The 23,502-nt window shown below is 45.7% G+C and overlaps 1 protein-coding gene across 1 annotated transcript in view; it reads right to left on the bottom strand.

Moving 5' to 3' along the window:
• Positions 1 to 15,637, bottom strand: part of Arhgap42 (Rho GTPase activating protein 42) — a 224,096-nt gene extending 208,459 nt beyond the window's left edge. Inside the window, exon 1 of the mRNA XM_051199100.1 lies at positions 15,267 to 15,637. Coding sequence (XP_051055057.1) covers positions 15,267 to 15,420 — 154 coding nt within the window. The 5' untranslated portion in view covers positions 15,421 to 15,637. The remainder of the gene's footprint in view (positions 1 to 15,266) is intronic.
• Between the last annotated feature and the right edge of the window lie 7,865 nt (positions 15,638 to 23,502).

Raw genomic sequence — 23,502 nt, 5'->3', positions numbered from 1 at the left:
AAGTCTAGCCAGTACATCTGCTCTAATGAATGTCTACTACATCCTGGTCAAGTCCAAGATCCATGCCGGGATGTCAGGGGGTTGGCTGTTAAATCTGCTCACTAAAATGCCTTCCACATGGAACTTCAGAATTTCATTTCCTAACACAAGTAGAAGGAAAATGAAACAGTCTACCAAGTTTGAAGTTGAAGTGTGTGGGAATGGCTACTTCCAGTGAAACTTTATTGTCTCAGAACTAAATACACAAACACATTTGTTTGACATAAAAGTGAGTGTAACAGCTGTTAATCCTCTGAAATGTTTTAATAGAGTTTAACAGAAGTAGGATTATAGACTGTCACTAATGGTAATCTTCCTACCTCAGGCTGTTTAAGAATGTATTTAGCAGGTGCATAGATTGTTTAACAAATTGTTTCGTCACCTCAAGACCATTTGAAAGATCTGATAAAAAGATTCTAGTTTGACAAAAAACAGGACTTCAGAAATCTTTGCATCATTCTTCCCACTACACGTTCTCCTGATTTAAAAAGCAGGAAGCAAGTGAGGATCCTGACACCATATTAGAAAACAGTATCTGCTCATAGGGGCCAGACAAAGTCAGGTCCAAAATTCTTAAATTATTATTCCTTCTCATCAATAAAAGAGAGCAGAAGAGACACTGGTATAATAATCTGGTTAAGAAGATGATTGGTATATATGTTTAAATTCAAGCAACATGAAAAACACGAACACATGGATCTTCTAGGTAAACAGCAGTCAGTGAAGCTGGGCACAGAAAAGGAACAAACAGGGCCAGCAACAATAGTTTCCAAGGGAACAACTTTTGCAGATGGCCTAAAGTGGAGCTAATAAATAACTAACATTATTATACCAAATTCACCTTGGCTAAATTCCTTAAAATTTTCAAGTAACGTTGAACAGAAATTAAAGAAAGCAAATTATCTTTCCTGCTAGCACAAGACACAGAGGAGGTGTACCCTTTCAAGACACTGAGGACCTCTAGGGACCCTGGCGCCTTCCATTTCTGTTTCCCAGCTGTCAGGCGCTGGACAGTTTCCCATGCCATCTACCCCTTACCTCAGTGTTCTACCCTGAGCTTCTACAACATCAGAGAAATCAAGTATGAGCCAAGGGGAAAGCTCTGAAATAGGAGCCAAAATTAGCTTCTTTTCTGCTGAGGTGATCTTCTGATACATCTTATCAGTGATTGAAGAATAAAAAACGGATCAATGCAATTGCAGCACTCAGGAGGCAGAAGCAGGCTGGTCTCTGTGAGTTCAAGGCCAGCCTGGTCTACAGAGTGAATTCTAGGACAGCCAGGGTTACACAGTGAAAAACAAACAATAGACAAACAAATAAATAAATAAAGCCTGATTAACACACTAGCTAATAGTGATGTAATAAATGCTTGAACTTAATTGGAACGGATCTGTGGAATGGAGCCAGCTATCCCAAACTTAGGCTTGCAAACAGCCTCAGAGAAAGGTATAAATTCACCAGGTCCAGGTCCACTCCCAAGGCTACCAACTGAAGCCAATCTCAGGGACAGTAAAAGCCAGATACTGAACCCAGAGTCCTCACTTTCTCAAGTCAACTGTGATTCCTCTGCCTCAGCAAGTGTCACTTCAATATAATAATGCCATGTCTTGCTTCCTGTGAGGGATTTCCACAGAAACTGGCATCTTTCCTAGACATACACACACATACACACACACACACAAGTACAAAATAAATTAAACTCACTAGAGGCTCTGTGCTAGAATGGTTGTCAGAGATATATTCTCAACATGCTTAAAGCCTGAACCTACAATTCAGAAGAACCCTAGTTAGGAACACCAGTTATATTTTCATGGAACACCTGGGATAATTAATTGGCTCATTGAACTGGATGCTTGCCACAGCCAAATAAGACAGAGCAGACCTGTGTACTTCAGGATAGCCTGTGCCATAGAAATGTGCCATTTCCAAAGGACACAAATGCATTGCTCAGACAGAACTGCATAAATACAAAAACAAAAACAAACAAACAACAAAAAAAACGAAGTAAATAACCAGGAAATGGAGGTGGAACGGCAGGAAGGCAATGTTTGCACAGATTCAGAATCAAAGTTGCTAGCAAATAATTTACAGAGAATCTGATTAGAAACAAAAGAAGTTAAAGAGTAAAGTCTGAAAAGCTCTGTTTCCCCCAGTGTCTCCCTGACTGACTCACAGTTAGTTATCTGCTTAAGCTTTGAAGTTCATGGGCCATACACACACACACACACACACACACACACACAAATACATGCACACATACAAATATACACACACAAAAATGCATACATGGACAAATGCACACTCACACACATATACACACACAAATACATACACACATATACATGCATACATACACACACAAATATAAACATACACAAGTGCATACACACACAAATAAATACACACACAAATGCACATATATACAAATACATCACATACCACACCCCCCACATACACAAATACACACACACATACACTCACACACACACAGAGAGAGAGACACATGTATACCCACATACTGTGATCAGAGAAGCAAAGCAGCCAGACACTAGCTCTTACATGTACCTCAGGCCAAATGGGCCACCCAACCTCCATGAACCCTCAGACTGACGGCCTAGACTGCCATGAGCTCCTGTCTCCTCCTGCCTTGTATTCCTCCCTCGGCCCAGCCATTTCCCTTCCTGTCTCCACCTCCTTAGAGCTGGGACTAGAGCCCTGTGTTCCCAAGTGCTGGGGTCACCTGAGTGCTGGGATTAGAGGTGCGTGCCACCACTGCCTGGCCTCTATAGCTAACTAGTGTGGCTGCCTTTGCACTCTGATCTTCAGGCAGAGGCTGTGGTTGTACCCCAGCCCCTCAGCCTGCCAGGGCTTCTTAAACACCTGGACACCACAGGCTTCGTTCCAGAAGGAATTCTTCACCAGATGGAAGTCTTACTCAATCACATAGCAGATACATGATCCAATTTCCTTTTGGTGAACTGGAGCCCACTGCAAACCTTCCTCTACATAAAATGCAGCGGCTCGGGTTCCCTTTACATCCCGTATGTAGATGGTTTCAAACTCCTTACCTGTAAACTGCACCTGCAGTCTGCGGACGTTCTACTACAAAAACTGCAATGGAAGTATTTAACAGCATGGTGTGAATTCTGGACATAACGGTGTGAACACTCTATTACCATGATTTACTTAAGTACATTGTATTTAAAGTGTGTCCATTTTGACATGAAAGTTTAAATTAAAGGTGAAATACATTCCATCGTCATTGAACAGCCTGGAACAGATTCTTTATAGAGCATTGTAATAACAGTATTACTTTATCATTGTATGAGATGGGAGGGGCTAACCAGGGTGATTTAAAAACAAAAACTAAAAGTAATGTAACAGGGGCACAAGTCTATGTATATGAAAACCATCACTGAATTTTTAATAGGGTAAGAGTCATGGCAGTAATGAAACATAAAAAGCAGATGTCATCCCCTAAAAATTAAAAAGCAGCCCTTTGAGCTGGGTGTGGTGGTACACACCTTTAATCTCAGCTCTCAGGGGGCAGAAGTAGGTGGGGATCTCTATGGGAATGAGGGCAGTTTGGTCTGTGTAGGGAGTTAGTCAGAGCTACACTGTGAGACCTTGCTAAAAAAAAAATATCCTTTGAAATGGTACCCTGAAAATAAGCAATGTAGTAATTAATACAGCATTTTAACAACAAATCATAATCAGTTGTACAGTTTCACTTTTGTAGCAATGCCTCCTACATCTGAGTCACTATACAATATTATAGTTGCTGAACAAAAGATTCATTTTAGTGTGTGTGTGTGTGTGTGTGTGTGTGTGTGTGTGTGTGTAGCATGTGTGTGAGCAAAGGTGTAATGTTTGTACCTGAGTGTGGAGGTCAGAAGGTCACTTCTGGAGTCTGTCCTCTCCTTCCACTACGGATTCTGGGGACTGAGCTAAATTCATCAGCCTTGCGCCATCCCATTGGCCCAGGAGAAGATTCTCTCCTCCCTCCCTTCCTTTCTATTTAAGACAGAATTTGGTGTAGTCCAGGCTGTCCTAGAACTATGAGCTTGTGATCCTCCTGCTCTGCCTCCTAAGTGCTGGGATACAGGCACACTGCCACAGCCAGTTTGTGCAGTGCTAAGAATTGAATTGCGAGGAGTCTCCTACATCCTGGGCAAGCCCTCCACCAACTGAGTCATATCAGCCCACAAATATCAATTTTTTATTTTGTTGCTGTTCTTTTATTATGCATACAGTGTTCTACCTGCACGCATGCCTGCACAGTAGAAGAGGGCACCAGATCTCATTACAGATGGTTGTGAGCCACCATGTGGTCGCTGGGAATTGGAGTCAGGACCTCTGGAAGAGCAACACTGCTCTTAACCTCTGAGCTGTCTCCAGCCCCTACCAAGTTCTTATAACCCAATCTAATCAAGCTCACAGTAGTAAGATTCCATAGTATTCTAGTTCTCCTCCATGATTTTTCTTCTCATAGTTTTGGAATCAGTCCCACTATTAAGGGGTCTGATGACAACCTAGACTTCATCATTTCCAGATATTAGCCGGACACAACCTCTTGTCAATCTGGCCATCTAATGAGCACATTCATTTCATAGCATCATTAGCTAGAGGGAGGAAAGGATGAGAAAATTAATATTGAAGATCGTGCCATTCATTGTCCTATATACTCTGCAGATGTCAAGTGTCCAGTACGAGGCTGGAGAGATGGCTCAGCAGCTTTTCCAGGAGGAACCAGGCTCAATTCTCAACACCCACATGATGGCTGTAACCCCTGTTCCAGAGGATCTGTTCCCTTTTCTGGCCTCTGAGAGCACCGGTCACGTGCGTGTGTGGTACACAGCCGTATATGCAGGCAAAGTACCCATGCACATTGTATAAGTAAAAATTTAAATGTATTCAATACAAAGAGATATATGCATGTGAAGTAGACATCATTCAATGCTCTGAAGTGGGTGAGTCATGAGAGACACACAGGATAGGCCCACACTTACAAACGACAGCCGTGGAACTGAAAGGGGACATCACATCACTCACTCCAAAGCCCAAGCTCGGTCTACTAAATGGGACCTTCTGTTAATGCTGCATCTCCCACACGCCTACCAAGTGCTAACGTGTCCTAATGACCACACGTGACACACCAGGCATGTCTGTGAGTGACAATGCAAGCGTTCTCCTTGTCTGTTATCCAGATGCACTGGCATCACCTTGAGCTAGCGGACACCCTGACAGAAGTTCAAAGCTCAGTCTCAAACACAGGTAAACTGAAGCTTCCACGTGAAGCTTGGCCTGAACCTGACCATCTGAGACAAAACGCGTCTGCCATCTGGTCCTTTCCTGGTTTTCCTCTATGAGGGTTGTTCATTATATATTCTTTCTTTACCCTGCAAGGGTCATCTCTTCCAATGCTGTCCCCATGGTCAGACTTCCTGTCCATCCATCCATATTCTCCAGGCCTGGCTGTCCTTCAAAATCAGATTATATATGTGTGTGTGTGTGTGTGTGTGTGATCTGAACATCCCTCCCTCTTCCTTGAGACATCCTTCTTCAATAGTCACACTGAGACACATCAGTCTTCCTCCCTGATTCCTACTCAGTGTTCGTTACCCATCAGCCCCTGCTCTTGACTAGTCCACAGACCCCACCAAATTATTGTTGCCTTCTCTTACTAACAGCTGCCAGGATGACCTCAAAAGTAGGTGTCAGCCGGGTAGTGGTGGTGCACACCTTTAATCCTAGCACTGGGGAGGCAGAGGCAGGTGGGTTTCTGAGTACGAGGCCAGCCTGATCTACAGAGCAAGTTCCAGGACAGCCAGAACTATTTTGAAACACAGAAACCCTGTTTCACAAAATCAAAACAAAACAAAACAAAACAAAAACAAAAAAAAAAACAGGCTGACCAAATTCACAGGCCATCTGGGCCTTGCAGGCCCACCTGGAAAGTCATTTTCTAAGCTACCATCTTCCCTTCATACAGAAGCCTATGTGGGAAAACTTTTCTCTCATCTGCTGAAGATGGACCTTTAAGTTCAGAGAAACTGCTCACTCACTTGAAGAAGTCAAGGGATGATTGTCATATGACATTATTTATGATGTCAGAAAATCAACCAAATCAGATAAGCCAACCTTGTTAAAATGTCATGATTTTACAATTTTTTCCTTCCTTCCTTCATCCCTTCCTTCTTTCCTTCCTTCCTTTCTTTTCTTTTTCTTTTGTATTTTTTTGGGGGGGGTTGGGTTGGTTCTTCAAGACAGGGTTTCTCTGTATAGTCCTGTCCTGGAACTCTGTAGGCCAGGCTGGCCTCCAACTCAGACATCCACCTGCCTCTGCCTCCCTACTGCTAAGATTAAAGGCATGGGCCACCACTGCCCAGGGATTTTGCATTTCCTAAAATGCCCTTAGGAATAGTCTTTCAATAGCCAATCTAAAACCTAGAATGGGAAAAGAAAAATCAATGCTCACTACACTGTTCTGCGGTGTTCTTTCGATATTCGACTCTTGCCTCACTCCCTGCATGTCCATTATAATCTAAAATGTTATTTGAACTTGAGAATGCAAAATGTAGAAAATCTGACTTTCCTAATTTTCTAGGCATCCACATCTCTGCAAAAGTGAGAAAGGTTGAAAAAAAATCCCAGGAACCAAAACTCCCCAGCAGCCTGCGTAGCCTGTGTGCATCTTCCCTCTCTGCATTTGGCATGTTTCAATGCAAACATGCACTTTACACACCACTAATGTGTGCAGGCTCCACCACAACTCCTGCCTCAGTGCAGTAACTGGGTGTTTCCTTTCCAGACAGGGCCTGGTTGCAGAGTCCTGGAAAACCTGGAACTCAAAATCCTCTTGTTTGAAGATCCCAAATGCTATTTTTAAAGGTGTGCAATGAAAGCTAGATTATTGACAGTGAAGTCGGATGCTATAGAGTGTTCCCGTTACTCACATCCAAATAGATGCCTCCTAACGTTTAAATCTGGGCTGAGGAGATGGGGGGTGCTTGCTGTGTAACCCTGGAAACACTGGTTCCATCCCTGGAACCCAAGTGAACAAAAGAACCAACTCATCTCTGACACCAGCACCACATGCACACAAAACAATAATTTTTATTTTTGTTTGCCAAGACAGGGTTTCCGTGTCTCCCTGGGTATCCTGGAACTTGTTCTGTAGACTAGGCTACACTCAAACTCAGACATCTGTCTGGCTTTGCCTTCTAAGTGCTGGATTAAAAGCATAGACCACCATGCCTAGCTAATAATAATTTTTAAAATATAAGTTCACCCAAAGATTACATAACTTTCCTTTTCTCTTCTTCTTCCTCTTCTGCCTCTTCCTTCTTGTTCTTCTGAGACAGGGTCACACATAACTCATATTGACCTCAAACTCACTATGTAACCATGGATGACACTAGACTCCTGTCCTTCCTGTCTCAATTGCTGGGATTACAGGCATGCACCACCACAAATAATTACATTCAATGACCTTGCCCTTGCCCTTTGCCTCAGGGGCTATTGGGATGAACTAGTTTTATGTGAGTTGCTATGATAATACAGAAGCCAGACATCAACATCGTAACTCAAGAGCTAGGCTTCTATGAAAGATGAAGCCAGGGTTCCATGACCTACATGACCAGGCGCTTGGCGGTGGGCTCTGTCTTTCAAGGTGAAAGTTGGTAAAAGCAACTCTTGGTTGATGAGGCCTGCTCTACTGAAGACATACTATAGGGATTATTAGATTTGGGGCAGTGCTCTGGCAGGCTCAAAGAAAGGGAAAAGCTGGCAGAGTTCCTACCTGAACTGGGGACAGGTAGGGACTTGGTATCCGTTTGGAAGCTAACATGGGCAGAATGCGATCTAAGCAGCTTGATGGCTGGCACTGTGATCAGAGCTCTGCCAATAAACAAGGCTCATGAAAGAAGCTCAACATTGTACACATTTATTCCCTTTCTTCTCTCATCTGTCCATCACAAGCAATTCATTATTACATATTTACTCAAAGCAGCGTAATATCTCAATTTCCTAAATCTCCTGTTTCTGCTTAGGAATCCAGGGGAAAGATTAGCCACTTTCCATAGAAATGTATAAAACTCTCATAGACTTATACTTGTCACCAAAACAATGCTGAATGTCAACTGTATTCTTTTTATCTTACATAAGCCTAAATATCACTGTTTCTGAGATCAGCTTTTCAGTGACTCAGAATGTAATGGTTCCCCAGATTTCCTGCACTCTAAGAAGTTCCTAGCCCTCGTGACCGGAGGCCATGCAGGAAGTAGTTACTGGGAAGGTGTCCCTTCCAACACACAGGCACTGCCTTTCTATCCCAATTGCAACCCATTTTTCTGACCTTCTAACCCAGAAAACCACCTCAATGCCTATCCTTTGCGAGGGAAATCGGAGAAACAGACAGCATTCTAGAGTGCCCACTAAGTTCCTGTGGAACACACAATGAGCTAGACTGGAATAGTCAGCCATGCTGGCCGGCTTAGCTCCACTCTGATGAGTACCAAGGCACCCATTTAAATTAACACAAGTGTGATTGCCATCCCTAGGAACAAGGCCCCCGAAATCACCGTAAAGTGCCGTAGTCTGAACCCAGCTCCTAAAATTAATTACAGCTTATTTGAAAGGCTTCTGCTCATTTACCTTGGGTTCTAAGGACTATAAGAAGCAAATGAATGGTGAGGTAATTACACATTCACACTTTTGACTGGACCGCCTCATCCAGCAAGCGAAACCACGTCGGTGAAAGGCACAGCACTCCGGAGTAAACAGGCTCCGTGGATGCCACTTCCGCGGAGACAGCCCTACTGCAAGCTCAGATCCCAGGAAGATGCTGTGCGCTGAGGACACTTCTCGGCATGCCTGCAAATGACTATGTAAACAGGAGGGAACCATGGACAGCCTCTCAAATGCCGTAAACGCTTCCTTTCTCCTTTAGAGCAGGTCTGGAGTATACAAAGCAGAGCCTGGGTTAGTGAAAGTCCATAAAGAAGGTTGAGTTTGTGCAGCAGATGGGAGATGGCGTCTTTCCCACAACTCCTCTTTGTTATTGCTGTTGTTTCAGAAGGGTCTCCTGTAGCCCAGAGGGGCCTCCACCTGGCTACTTAACCAAGGTATCAAGTCAAACCATAGACTCCTTCATCCTCCTACTGCCTGCGCCCCCAGGCAGTAGGCTGATAGGTCCGTGCCCACACACCAGCTGCCTTTCTAAGACAATTCACTGTGGTAAGTGACCCTGGGTTTTCCTTTTACCTTTAACATCTACCTCATTTCAGATCACAAATACATGGGTAGCAGTGAACTTCACACTGAGGTAACCATGCTAAACTATGCTAGTTACCACCCTAGCGTATTCTACAACTTCAACTTGCACCTCATCCCAATCACTGCAATGAGCACAAGGCAGCTTCTTGGGTTCATGGGGCACTAGTGTCGTAAACATCTGCTTCAAGAAAGCAGGTGACAAATCCAGTGATTGCCTGGGTCAGTGAGGGAGGGCCATCAACAAGGCTCAGGGGGGAAAGGCACAAACTACAACTATCTCTGTGAGGAAAATTAGCTTCTGCAAAACAACATCATTAAATTAATTATACGGCGTTGACAAGTTCTGTGTTGGTTTTTTCAATATTGTTTACATTAAAATTGTAAGCGTATTTGCTTCTAAGATATATGAATGTAATACATAGAGTCCATTTCATGTATGTATTGCCCTAATCTGTGGTGCTGGGATTAACAACAGGAGCAAGGGTTGGGAAGGGAAGGGCTTATTCAGCTTATACTTCCGGGTCACATTGTGTCATTGAGGGGAGTGAGGGCAGAATCTGAAGAAGAAATCATGGAGAAACACTGTTTACTGGCTCTCTATCTCACTGTAAGCCACCTTTTGACAGCTCGGAGGGATGATACTGTCCACAGTATCAATTGACCAACCAAGAAAGTGCTTCGCAGACGTTGCACGGGCTGCTGCTGTGGAGGCGAAGCCCTCAGCTGAGGTTCCCTTTTCACAGGTCTTGTCAAATTGGCCACCAAAATTATCCATCACACATATATTTAAACAATCACAGTAAATGTGTCAGTACATATGAGTCTCTATTATGCTTTTTCCCTTTTAAAGAACCCCAAACATACAGGCTTAAGAAACTCTCAACAGCAAACCACATAGCTAGCCAGTTCCAGCATGAGTCCCCAAGAGGAAAGCCAGAATAGAGGAAAGCTGGTCCAGATGCTGCTGCAGAGCAGGCTGGAGGGAAGGATGCTGACAGAAGGGTTGTCTAGTCTGCCTATCATCGTATTTCTGTATCCACCAGGGTGCTTCCAGGACCCCTGGAGCCACTGAAGCCCAATAGCATCACTTAGTAAAGGGCACAGGACACACACACATCGCACTAGCTCTGTACCTCCTGTCTGGGACACTGCTGATGCCTACTGCTTTGGGGAAACGACAAAGGACTGTGGTAGTGAGGCTGCCTGCGAATGCCCCTCCCCAGGCTCATGTGTTTGAATGCTCGGTCCCCAGTTCGTGGAACTGTCTGGAAGAATTGGAAGGTGTAGCGTGTTGGAGGAGGTGTGTCACTGAAGGTACTAGGCCTTGAGGTTTCAAGAGCCTCCTAGAACCCACCCTCTTCCTCTTCCAGCTGCCTGCAGATCAGGATTTAAAGCTCTTAGCTACTGCTCCAGCACCAGGCCTGTCTCCTTCCTGCTATGATGACAACGGACTTACCCTCTGAAGCTGTATAAGCAAGCCCCAATTAAATGCTTCTGTCCATAAGAGCTGCCTTGGTCGTGGTGTCTCTTCATAGCAGTGGAACAGAAGTAAGGAAATGATAAAGTCTGTATAGTTATCTTTCTCTTTTCACTTTTTTTTCTGATTGTAGATACAGAGGGCAATAGGTATTTAGATTATTGGTTGATTGGTTTTAAATTACAAGATCTGGCTAGGCAGATGGCTTACTCGGTAACATGCTTACCATGTAAGCCTGAAGGCCAGGAGTCCGTCTCCAGAACCCATAAATAAATAAATGAATAAATAAATAAGTGGGTGTGTGGTGGTGTTTGTTCACACAGCACTGGAGGGACAGACAGAAGGACCCTAGGACCTTCATGGGCAGCCAGCCACACCTACTTGGTGAGTCCCAGGCCAGAGAGATCCTAAGTCTGAAAACAGGGTGAACAATAAAACAGAAATGACAACCTGAACTTGTCCTCTGCCCTGTGCGAGCACACACATATGCAAATGAAAACTACCAAAAATATAAACACGTGTGGCACGTTGAGTTACATTTGACACACATGTATGCTGCAGAACGGCTAACTGAAGCCAGCCTCTGCATCACTGCACACATCTCTCCTGTACAGTTAGAACAGGTGAAATCTGTTATGGTTCACCCGAGTCTATCTCTATGGCCACCCCACTTCTGTTCCTGCAATGTACGTCAAGAACAAGTTCATTTTTCTCTCAAGGATTCTTTAAATGCAACATATAGGGGGGAAAGCATACGGGAAAGAATATGAGAGACTAATAGTGAACTATTTTACCACGTATGATCCTTAAAGGGGAAATATCAGTAAAAACCTGTGATTTAAAGATTTTAAGACTGGCACCTGATAAAGGAATAAAGTTCACATAACATAATATTTGATAAGGGTGGGGCTTCTGAGTCACACGGTCTGAACCAAACTGGAATCACTGTTATCAAGAACAACGTCAAATAAATAGAACGTATGTGACGAAATACATCGATAACCCTAGGTGTAATGTTTGTAGCTAATTGGCAGCTATCACACTTGGAATTTGAACTCAAGTCAAGATGAATATGGTAAGCTACCACCCTCTTCCTCAGAGTGGGTACAAAAACGGAATGGAATCATTTAAAGCAGAATCATGTGAGCCTGTCAGACCAACAACTCTGGAAACTGAAGGCAAGAAAAGCAAGCGAGCTGAAATGTTCAAACTTATCCTGGCAACATAGGGGCCCTCATATCATAAAATAAACAAGCAAGTAAATAAGTAAAAATTGAAACACTAGCTGCCCTTCCAGAGGACACGAGTTTGATTCCCAGCATCCACAGTAAATAAATAAGTAAAAAATGGAAACACTAGCTGCCCTTCCAGAGGACGCGAGTTTGATTCCCAGCATCTACATCATGGCTCACAACTGTCTATAACTTCAGTCCAGAGATCTGACACTGCCCTTTGGTCTTTGCAGGCACTGCATACATATGCTGCAGACATATACATGCAGGCCAACGCTCATATGCATAAAATATAATTTAAATCTGGTTCAATTCATTATGGCAATGCAATGCTGTGATTCCTAAACCCAGGAAGCTGAAGCAGCTGGATTTCAAACTCAAGGACTGTCTGAACTACATAGTAAGATCTTGTCTACAAATACGAAGGAACAACAACAAAACCCACAAAATAAAACTATCTCATTCAAGATGTAAGTAATTTTCCATACAACCAGCTAGAGAAACATGGGTCTGGGACAGGCATGTACGTATAAACCATAAGAGACCAAGCACAATGAGTGTAGTGCTATCTGCCAATAATCCCGGGACTCTAGAGGTAGAGACATGAAGATAGGGAGCTCAAGGCCACTCTGGGCTGCCCTAGACTCTCTGCATCAAACAAACACTCAGGAATGCACGCTGAAAAAATGACCACATCATTAAGAATAGAAATCAGACACTGCTGACTTTAGTTAAACAGGTCACATTAGAAAATCACTATTAGTGAAACAACACGTTCAGTTAAAATCCCGAAATGGTCACGGACACAACTATTAAACCAGTTGAAGACTTCTTCAGATAGGTAGGAAAAGAGTCAGGACAGCCAGGCTGGAGCAGGGCTCCCTTGGTGGGCCTGGGAGAGCGCTAAGGCGACTTCAGCCCTTCCAACAGGGCCCTATGCTAGCAGCTTTGGAGGATGGGCACCTAGAGCTGCAGCCCGGCCTGGAGCATCATCTTCAGGGGTCAGAAGTGGAGGAGGCAGCACAAAGCAGCCCTCTCCTGCCTCTTCAGCATGTTTTTTGCTTCAAAAGTCCCCATTAGACAGCTGGTACCGGTGTGTGCACGTGTGTGTGTGTGTGTGTGTGTGTGTGTGTGTGTGTGTGTGTGTTGGCATGCCTAGGATCAATTGAAGTGAGTTCTGGGAGTTACTTCTCTCCTTCCACTATGGGTTCCAGCATGGGAAAACAGGTGGTCTGGCTTACATGGCCAGCCCTGGGAATTCATGTAATGAGAAATAAAAGTTTCTTCCGAAATGGAAACAGTGACAAGTTTGTGTTAGTTATGGTTATACACTCATCTCACAAAGCATTCCAGAACTACAGCAGGTTTCTACAGTCAAGGGCATAAGGCCAAATTCAGGAGGCAGGGTCTCAAGTGTGTCCAACCTAGGGCCGGCCCACAGGCTGCGCTCTTCCCAGGAAGCTGTGTATGCAGACCAGTGTGTTTTCAGGTCTCAGTGTTGCCAGGTTGGGCTTGCCTGGTGCCCTCCAAGGCTTCACACCCTCTACACACCCTCAGAGACATAGTCAAGAACAGCCCTAGAGAGCTAGACTGCAGAGTCCCAAGAAAGTATGTGCTATCACCAGTGAAATAAAACATGTCAGGGAATACTGTCAACTCACGAAACACCAAATGCTGACCACCTGCTACTCAAAGCGTGAGCCAGCCTGGCAGGGCACTCTGGGAAAGGGACCTCTCTGAGAAGCCATCACACTTGCTCCCTGGTGCTCAGGAAAATGTGTTCTGAGACCTTAACCAAGATTTCAAACCAGAGAGAAAGGAGTTTACATTTGTGAGATAACCACTCAAAGAACTGCACAGAAGCTTCGTTTTCACAAACCATGTAAATAATCGTCATCATAGTCTCTAATTCAGATTAATTCACAATGGGCATAAACATATTTTCTTTATTCTGGACGAATAACACAGGTGGTGCATAAATATCTGAGCGCTGGATATGGCTACAACCAGAAAAGATCTGGAAAGCATTCATTTCAAGACACCTAAGAGAAATAGTAATACAGTGTCCAAAGTATAGAGCAGACGCTGAGCCTGCTGCAGGTACACACAAATCCCAATCCTATAGACTTGCTTGCAACCCACCTGTGTATTGACAGCACCTCAGGAATGTGCTGGGGACCACCAAACCACCAGAGGCCTCTCTGGCCAATGGCAGTGCCTTCATGAGGGGCCAAAGACCCAGCCTCAGAAGCCGAGGTCTTCCCACGCTTCTATTTAAGACACACAGGCCTGGGGAAGGCAGTGGTGAAGCTTTAGCGGGTGGTAATTCATTTGGTTCCCAGTATGAGAAATTCTGGGTTGAGAAACTTTTAAAAGTTGTAATAACTGAAGGGGGGACGTTCTGGAGGAGAAAAGAAGAAAGAATATCCCGTCGGGAGGGGTGTGGGAAAGTGGGCAGAACCCAGACACTGACATCCATCAGATGTCTCAGAACTGAGTTCTCACCAGTGACCAACGCCACACACGATGCAGGCCAAAATACGGTAGTCACAGAAAACTCTGGGGCTGTAAAATCCACCGGCACTGTGCTGTGTCCCAACAGCTTTCAATGGCCAAACTGCAGACGTGTATTTTTAAACAGCCAAATCAATGACGAGTCACTGTTGTATGGGATTATTTTTCTAAAATAGTACTGAATTCTCTAGCTCCATTTTAACTCTGGAAACTAGGCTCTTGATGTCCCCAGGAGCATTTGTTTGAGACAGGATCTCATTCTGTTGCCCAGGCTGACATGGAATTTCATTCTTAATTCAGACCCCAAACCCCTGACATTCTCCTGCCTCAGCTCGCCAGCCAGAGCAAGCATCACCGGCATGCACCACCATGCCTGGCAAAGTCTAGGACTTTAAAAAAGAAAAACAAAACAACAACCAAAAAATGAATAAAAACAAACAAAACAAAGCACAGTCAGACACCTAAACCTTGACAACAACAAACAAAAGTGAACGTGCCCAACATCTTTTTTAGCTACAAACTACAAAAGTTGCCTGGGGATCTTTGCCTTCCCAGTGTTGCCAGGGAAGTAAATACGAACCACTCCGAACAGACTTTGTTGGCCACCAGCAGGGGAGCCCTTCAGCTTTTGTCCCCAATCCATTCAAACAAAAGAAGCTCGGTCTGAACTTCCCAACCAGGGTCCCGCACCCCGCGGGGCCCAGTACACCCCGGGGCCCGCCACTCACTCCTCAGCGCCCCGATGAGCAGGGAGCCATCCTTCAGCAGCTCTTTGATGAACTTGTTGGTTCTCTCCAGCTCGATCTCGTGACACTGAAGTCTCTCCCTGAAATCCGGGCTGTCCAAGTACGAGTCGCTGAACTCCAGAGTGGGCAGCCCCATGGCCCAGGCGCGGGGGCCGCGGTAGCGGCGGCTGCGGAGGACACTGTGATCGCGGGGAAGCGCGGGGAAGCGCGGAGGACCGGGCCCCGCGCGCCGGGCTCAGTGCAGCTGCCCGGTAGCCGGGCGGAGGCTCAGGGCGCTGTCACCGGGGTGCATCGTCGCTCGTTCGTAGCGTGGGGGTAGCGAGGCTCTGGCTGCGCCGCAGAGCGCAGCCTCCTGGCAGCGCCACTCGCGGGGCCGTGGGGACAGTGGCGCGCACTTAGCCGGTGGTGGCCCGCGGCGACTCGGGCCCGCAGGGAAACCCGCCCCCTGTGCCGAGTGCACGCGGGCCGGGCCGGGCTGAAGCTCCAGGGCCGACCCTCCTCCGCGCTCCCCGCCCCTCGCTGTCCCCGCCCGGTCCCCGCCCGGTCCCGCCGCGCGCACTTCGCTCCCGGCGCCCGGCACTGCTCCGCAGCCTCGCCCGAGTGCGACCTGCTCCCCTCCGGGCCCACTGTGATCGCCCGGCCCTCTGCGCTCCAAACTATCTCCAACCCCCAGCGTCCCTCCCAGGCACTCTGCAAGAGGCTCAGGCTCCCTCGTTAACTCAGGCTAAAGTCAGTATCCTCAAGCCTGCTGGACTCCCCAGCTGCTTCCAGGGTTCACTTTAGGTTTCCGACTTCCAAGGTGGAAAGGGTGTTCTGACTTGATCAGCAGTGAGGTGACTTGGGTGCCCCCCCTGAACCCCCAGCATGTAAGAAGGTGGGAAGGCTTTTTTAATTTACATATTTTGCACCCCAGTTTTAGTATCTAAATTGACACCAGGATGGACAGGCCTACAAACCCGGAGATTCTCGATGTATTGAACTGCTCAAGTATTTCAAAGGAATTTCTTCTCGCCAATACCCGCAAAGAGGCTGAAGCAAGAAAATAGTTGAGAGTTCAAGGTCAACATGAGCTACACAGCAAAACCTGTGTCTGGGGTAAGTTACCCCTGTAGCAGAGGTTAACCTAGTAAATGCGAAGTCTCTTGACACCCTGGCAGCCAAGGAGAGAGGCGCCTGTTCCACCCCATCCTGCGCCATCAGCAGGATTTCTGAGGACTCCTTAAGGCTCTGCTTTTCATTTCTACATTTCCATTGCTTTGTGCATTTGAACCATCTGTTAAAAAAAAAAAAAAATCGCACAAATCATGGGAAAAGTCCATCAAAGAGCTTTACATTTTTTCCCAATTAAATTTCAAGGAACTTTAAGCTTCATTTTTTTTCAATCATACATAACATTAAAAATAGCATGTAAACTTTAAAACAGGCAAAACAGTTTAAACAAATATGCTTGATGGCTTGCTTAAAATTCTTCTTTTAAAAGCTTACATCTATATTTTATTTTCTCTTTCTCTTTTTGTTTTTCAAGACAGGGTTTCTCTATGTAGCAGTGCTGGTTGTCCTGCAACTTACTCTGTAAACCAGGCTGGCCTCGAACTCACAGAGGTCCACCTGTCTTTGCCTCCGGAGTGGTGGGATTCAAGGTGTGCACCACCACATCAAGCTCACATTTTCATTCTTACTGTCCACATTTGCAAAGAATGTGTGATCACAATTGCATGCGTTTAATTTTATTATATTTATAAGGAGCAAGGAGCATCCACTTGTGACGCTTTGGAAGTCAGAGGGCACTTTGATGCAATTGCTTATCTCATTCCATCCAGTAGACACCAGGGACCGAACTCGCTGCAATTGCTTTTGTCAGCTGAGCCTTCTTGCCAGCTCCAGTTACAGTTGTTTTAATCTCCAAGAGTGGAACTTGTCTTCCAGTTGCATATAGGCCTCCTTTGGAAGCACAGGGGAAGACAATAACACTGTTTTTCAACTACAAAGGGGAGGTAGTGGGCTATTCCTTAGGTACTGTGATTTAACATCTATTTGTCACACAAACAGAAGGGCAGAAAACCAAGAAGACCTAACAGCTTCCTGCTCCAAGCACCTAAAAGCTGTGGACCGATCTGAACCAGTATAAAACGGAGTATCGCTTCTTCCAACTCATAACTTGGAACCAATTCTGTGAAAAATGCATCACACTCTTTGAGAAGCAGCTTTTAATGTTGGTGGCTGTTGTTCAGTTTTCCGCAAAAGTCATATAGTACAGATTCTATGACCTGGGTCATCGTTCCCTCATGTGGACAGGTAATTGTATATTTTACGCTGACTGTCTACCCCACTGGGGCCCAGGGCAAGTGATTTCTATGGGAAAATAAAGAAATTGGAGCAACCTGCTGGACCCTGGGATGTTCTTAGGAAAGAAAGTCCAGAGAAGGAATGAGCACACATAATCCCTGAAGCAGGTAGGCATGCTGGAGCCTGGCAGGGGGGCCTAAGAAGCAATGTGTTTCCACTGGAGCCCACTGGCACACTGCTGTGGAGCTGTGACTTTTCTGCCTACCCTTCATCCAGTAGGATCTAAAGTACAGTATGGTGTTGTCAGAGTTACTCGTGATTCAATCTGTGATTCATGCTTTAATGATACCTGCTAGTCTAGCCTCCTCGCATGCTGCATTAACCCAACCACCTGAGACACCAGAAATGGTTCAACTTTAAGAAGATTTTACTGACACTTTTGAACGATTGTTTGCATACTGTTACTCCCCAACTGTACATAATAAATGAATCCTCTACTTTGCAAGAGGTGAGCTTCAAAATGAAAGTTCTCCAAATCTGCAAGTGTGAAGTCTCCTATGGAAGTTTATTTCACTGGAGCCTTTCCAGAGACTTCCACTTTTGCAGTACGTGGCATTTGTTGTCTGCACAGATATTATTGGCTGAACACACCCGCTGGCACTGACATGGATATTGGCACAGTGAGACCTTTCTGTTTGTTTTTTTTTTTTTTTTTATAGAGCAGTGATGAGTGGAGCTTTGTGTTTCTATTAAAGAGTGAATAGGGAAGAGGGCTGTGTGGCAGATGCCCCCAAACTTCCTCTTTCTTAGGCAGATGCCTCCAGAAGTATTTCTGGGAAGGTATTATTTTGCCGTTATTGAGAGCAGACATTTCTTTAAGTTTAACTATGTGTATAAGTGTGTGTGTATGCGTGTGAGCATGCTATGCCACACATGGATAGGCATTCTTGGTGGTCAGAAAAAGGTGTTGAATCTCCTGGAACAGAATCATAGGCAACCGTGTGCTGGGAATCAAACTCGGATTCTTTGTAAGAGCAGTATGTGTTCTTAACCTCTGAGCCATCTCTTTGGCCCCTTGAGAACAGACCTATACATCCAAAAAGCAAATTATCTAGGACTACAATCATGTTTGGGACAAGATGGCTATGCTATGCATAACTGAGGCTTTGGGCCTTTCTTTGAAAGGCCACTGTCCCTGTGAGATCCCCAAACAGGCATTGACTTTTCTAAAGGGAATTCCCTCAGGGTAAGTTTTATATTATTCCATTTCATTCTTACATCACGGCTGTGTGAATGCACTGAGCTATCTCAGCGGCCCCTACATTCAGTTTTGAAGCAGTTACATTTCTAATATACTCTTCTACCAGCAGAAAAAGAATGATGAGATTAGGCCCTAAAGTGGCAAGTATTGTGAATTCTGCCGATGTAAACCATTACAGAGTGTCAGAGGTAACTCAGCAGGGAAGAGCACGTGCTGCTCTTCCAAAAGACTAGAGCTTGGTCTCCAGCACTATGTCAGGTGGGTTCACAACCATAGCTAATACCTGCTCCAGAAATACAGAAATGGCATTCTCTCTCTGGCCTCTGTGGGCACAGGAGAGTGCAAGCACATACACACACGCGTGCACACACACACATACGCACACACACGCACGCACATACACACGCACGTGCACACACACACTGCACCTAAACAAATAACAAATTAATAAAAAAAAGTGTTGTAATTATTGATGTATACCCTCAATGTTCTATCCCTACCATTCCTCAGATTGACTTCAATGCATGTGACTTCAATGCAGGATCTAGAAAATGTTATCACAGGGCGTCTCTAATACATACCTCTCCTTCCTTTGATCACTGTCACAATGAACAAACAAATGTTAAGTACAGCTGGGATTGATGTAAAATGGCTTTGGATGGGCATAAGAAGCCGTAGTGTACCGCAGGGTAAGGCAGACACATTGTATGGGTCTCCAGGCTCCAGGAGCTCCTTATGCAATAGATTAAAGAGCCATGGTAAGAGAACCAAGAGCTACAACTAAGGACATGAGAGTCGAGGAGAGAAAGCCTGGATGTGGTAGATCTGTGCGAGGCTGGGGAAGGCAAGGGGCAGGGAGAAAGAAATACGCTGTGGGATTTGAGAGATGAAGTGGGAATCACTCTGAAATGGAAAGGAATCAGTGTGATAAACTGGGCTGTCTAGGAAGAAGGGTAACCCTGATGCCTGAGGCCTGGGAGTGGGGTGAGGGAGCTGGGGTGAGGCTGAAAATGTGGGGGAGGGACGTGGAGTTAGTTTACCAAAGGCCAATGTCATCAGAGCACCAAGTAAGCAAGCATTAGTAACTGCAAAGCCCGTCCTGCCTTCATAGGGACAAGACAGCAGCGCAGGCACTGGAGACTGAGGTTGATGCTCTCCTGGCCTATTCTCAGAAAACTGCATGAAGAAAACAGGAAACCCAGTGTGAAGCCTTCATGAGCTACTACCATTGCCAGAAGACAGAAGAGGGGTAGATAAGGGGGAGGGAGAGATGGAGAAAGGAAGGGAGGGGGAGGGAGGGAGAAGAGAGGGAGGGGAAGATGGGGCCTCCATGTAGTCAAATTGGGCCTCAAACTCTATATAGGTGAGAGTAACCTTGAACTCCTGATCCTCCTGGCTCTACCTCTTGGACGCTGGGGTCACAGATATGTCCTACCAGGCTTAGTTTATATGGTCCTTGGAATAGGTCCCAAGGTCTTGTGTGTCATAAGCAAGGCCTCTGCCATCTGAACTACATCCTCAGATCCACTTTCATAACTCTTATTCCTTAAAGCAGGGGCTCTCAACATGTGGGTGCAACCCTGCAGAGGTTGCATATCAGATATTTACATTACGATAACAGTAGCAAAATTACAGTTATGAAATGGTAATAAAATAATTTTGTGGTTGGGGGTCATCACAACAGGAGCAACTGAATTAACAGGTTACAGCATTAGGAAGGTTGAGAATTGTGAATTAATGGGTTACAGCATTAGGAATTGAGAAGTGTTGCCTTAGAGAGTTCTAAATACTGTTGGGAACAGATGATGCCTTAAAATTGTCCAGAATGTTTGTCCCTGGCTTTGCTGTTGTAAGGGCGTCTTAGCGCAGGTTTGGAGAGATATGGGAAGGCGACCCTGATTGGCACTTGCTGCTTGAGATTGACCGCATTTAGAAAGAGAGTTTGCTTCCAGCCCCTAAGTGTGTGCTTGCTGGGCCAGCTGGCAACCTGCCAAGGACCCTGGCAAAGGCAGAGAGGGATGTCTTGAGGAAAATATCATGCCCTGCTGTGGTTTAAAGAAGCTAATTCGAGAAAATAGCTCCACATCCAGCAAAGAAAAGTCAGCACTGGAGGGCTGCACACTCATGAATGATTTAACCCTGGAAGCGGACCCACACTGTTTGCACTGGAGCATGCTCAACAGGAAGAACACACATGGGGAAAACCCCTGGATAGTAGTCCCAGTGCCCGCGCCCTCTCTGGGAGACTATTCCCTCCTCACGTGCACTGACTTCCACTCTGTTAGAGTGCACAGACAAGAGAGTCAGACAGCTTTTAAAAGACAGCTAGAACAATGGCAAAGCATCTTTCGTTTTTTCCTGTAAAGGGCAGAGTTATTACTTTTATACTTTATATATTTTATGATTTGTTAGTTAAGTTTTTCTCTCTTCATCAGTTTATTAAACTTTAACTGAGAGAAAGATGTAGATTACTGAGAGGAAGTGTTAGTTTTGCTAGATAAATAAAAGCAGACAGGGAGTTGAGAGACCTACACCTCCCTCCCCACAGACACCCCCCCCACACACACACACGCACACTCACACACGCACAGACACACTCACACGCACAGACACACACACACTCACACACGCACACACACACTCACACACGCACACACACACGCACACACACACATGCACAGACACCCCCCACCCCCACACACTCACACACGCACACACACTCACACACACACAGACACTCACACACGCACACACACTCACACACTCTCACACACTCACACACACACACACACGCACACACTCACACACGCACAGACACACACACTCACACACGCACAGACACACACACACACTCACACACGCACAGACACACACACTCACACACGCACAGACACACACACACACTCACACATGCACAGACACACACACACACGCACAGACACACACACTCACACACGCACACACAGACACCCCCCACACACACTCACACACACACACGCACAGACACACACACACTCACACACGCACACACAGACACCCCCCTCACACACACGCACACACCTCACACACACGCACACACACACAGACACCCCCACACACACTCACACACACTCACACACACTCACACACGCACAGACACACACACTCACTCACACACGCACAGACACACACTCACACACGCACACACACTCACACATACTCACACACACTCACACACACTCACACACGCGCACACACACACACACTCATACACACTCACACACCCACACTGTTAATGTCTGCAGCTCTTGCCCTCATCCCATAGTAAAGCCAGGTTTCAGTGCCCCAGAGCCCAGCATCTGCAGACATGACTTTCAGGTTATTCTGTTTTTCCTTTAGAGGTGGAGTTCTGTGCATCCCAGAATGGACTTGACTTTACTATGTAGAGAGGGTAATAATGAACTTTTGATCCTCTAACTCTTCATTGCTGAGAATACAGGCATGCCCAACAATGCCTGGTTTTATGTGGTGTTGGAGATTAAACCCAGCATTTCATGCAGCAAGAAAATACTGTTACAATTATAATGGAAACAAAGGAAACATTTCATTTCATCATAGATGCTGGGTTCAACTTCACACACAGAGGAGGGGTGTGCTTGACAGATGGGGTTGCTTTCCTATTCTAGGAGACCCTTCTCTTTGGGGGGAGATCTCTTGAGGGGAGCGGCTCCCGGGTGTAGGGTTAGTAACCAGTGTCTCAGGCACAGGTGTGTTGCAAACTTGTCTTACAGGTCCTTCTCTCTGGAGACTGAAGGTGACTCATCACAAACGTTCCCTTTCATGTCTGGATAGGGAAAGGAGGAGACAAGAAACAAGGATATAAATAGTGACAGAGTTTGTCTGATAAGGACGGGGAGAATCTCCAGGGCAAAGGATAGAGAGGATGGATAGGGAGGAGGAGGAGAGAGGATGGATAGGGAGGAGGAGGAGAGAGGAGGGAGAAGTGGGGGAGGGATTTCCAGGTGCTCCTTCCAGGAGAATCTAGCATCCATTTGCTTGGCTTCTGGAATCTCACAGTAATTTAGGAAGAGTGGTACACACCTTTAAACCCAGCACTTGGGAGGCAGAGGTCCAGGAGTCTGAGGTCAGGTCAGCCTGGTCTGTACGATGTGTTCCAGGACAGCCAGGGCTGTATAGGAAGACCCTGTCACAACAAAACAATACAAACACAAAAGGATGAACTAACTGCCCCACACCCTTGCAAACCAATGCTATGCCACACAATTATTGGTGAAGTTTGGTTCCTGTTAATGGCTTCTTTCTGCCACTCCTGAAATTGTGAGGTAGCTGAGGAGCGGCATGTAAGAAGGAAGCTGTGATCCACAGTGTTGTCTACAATAACCAAGTGTGTTCACATTAAAATACTAGGCTAGTGAGGTGGCTGAGTTGCTAAAGCGCTTTCCAAGCAAGCATGAGGACCAGAGTCCAGGTCCCAAATCACACACAAGCCAAGTGGGTGTGGCTGCCTGTAATCCCAAAGAGTCAGGAGGAGGAGAAAGGAAGTCATAAAGCAAGTGGCTAGCTAGCCGAACGTTAGCTCCAGGTTCAGCAAGATGCCATACCTCACTGAGCAAAGTGAACAGCAATCCAAACAGACAACTGACACCAACCCTGTCATCCACACGTGCACCC

The sequence above is a fragment of the Phodopus roborovskii genome, unplaced genomic scaffold, assembly GCF_943737965.1.
Source record: "Phodopus roborovskii unplaced genomic scaffold, PHOROB, whole genome shotgun sequence".
NCBI lineage: Eukaryota > Metazoa > Chordata > Mammalia > Rodentia > Cricetidae > Phodopus > Phodopus roborovskii.
Note: the sequence above shows the minus strand (reverse complement) of the source record. Positions and strands in the feature narration are given on the sequence as shown.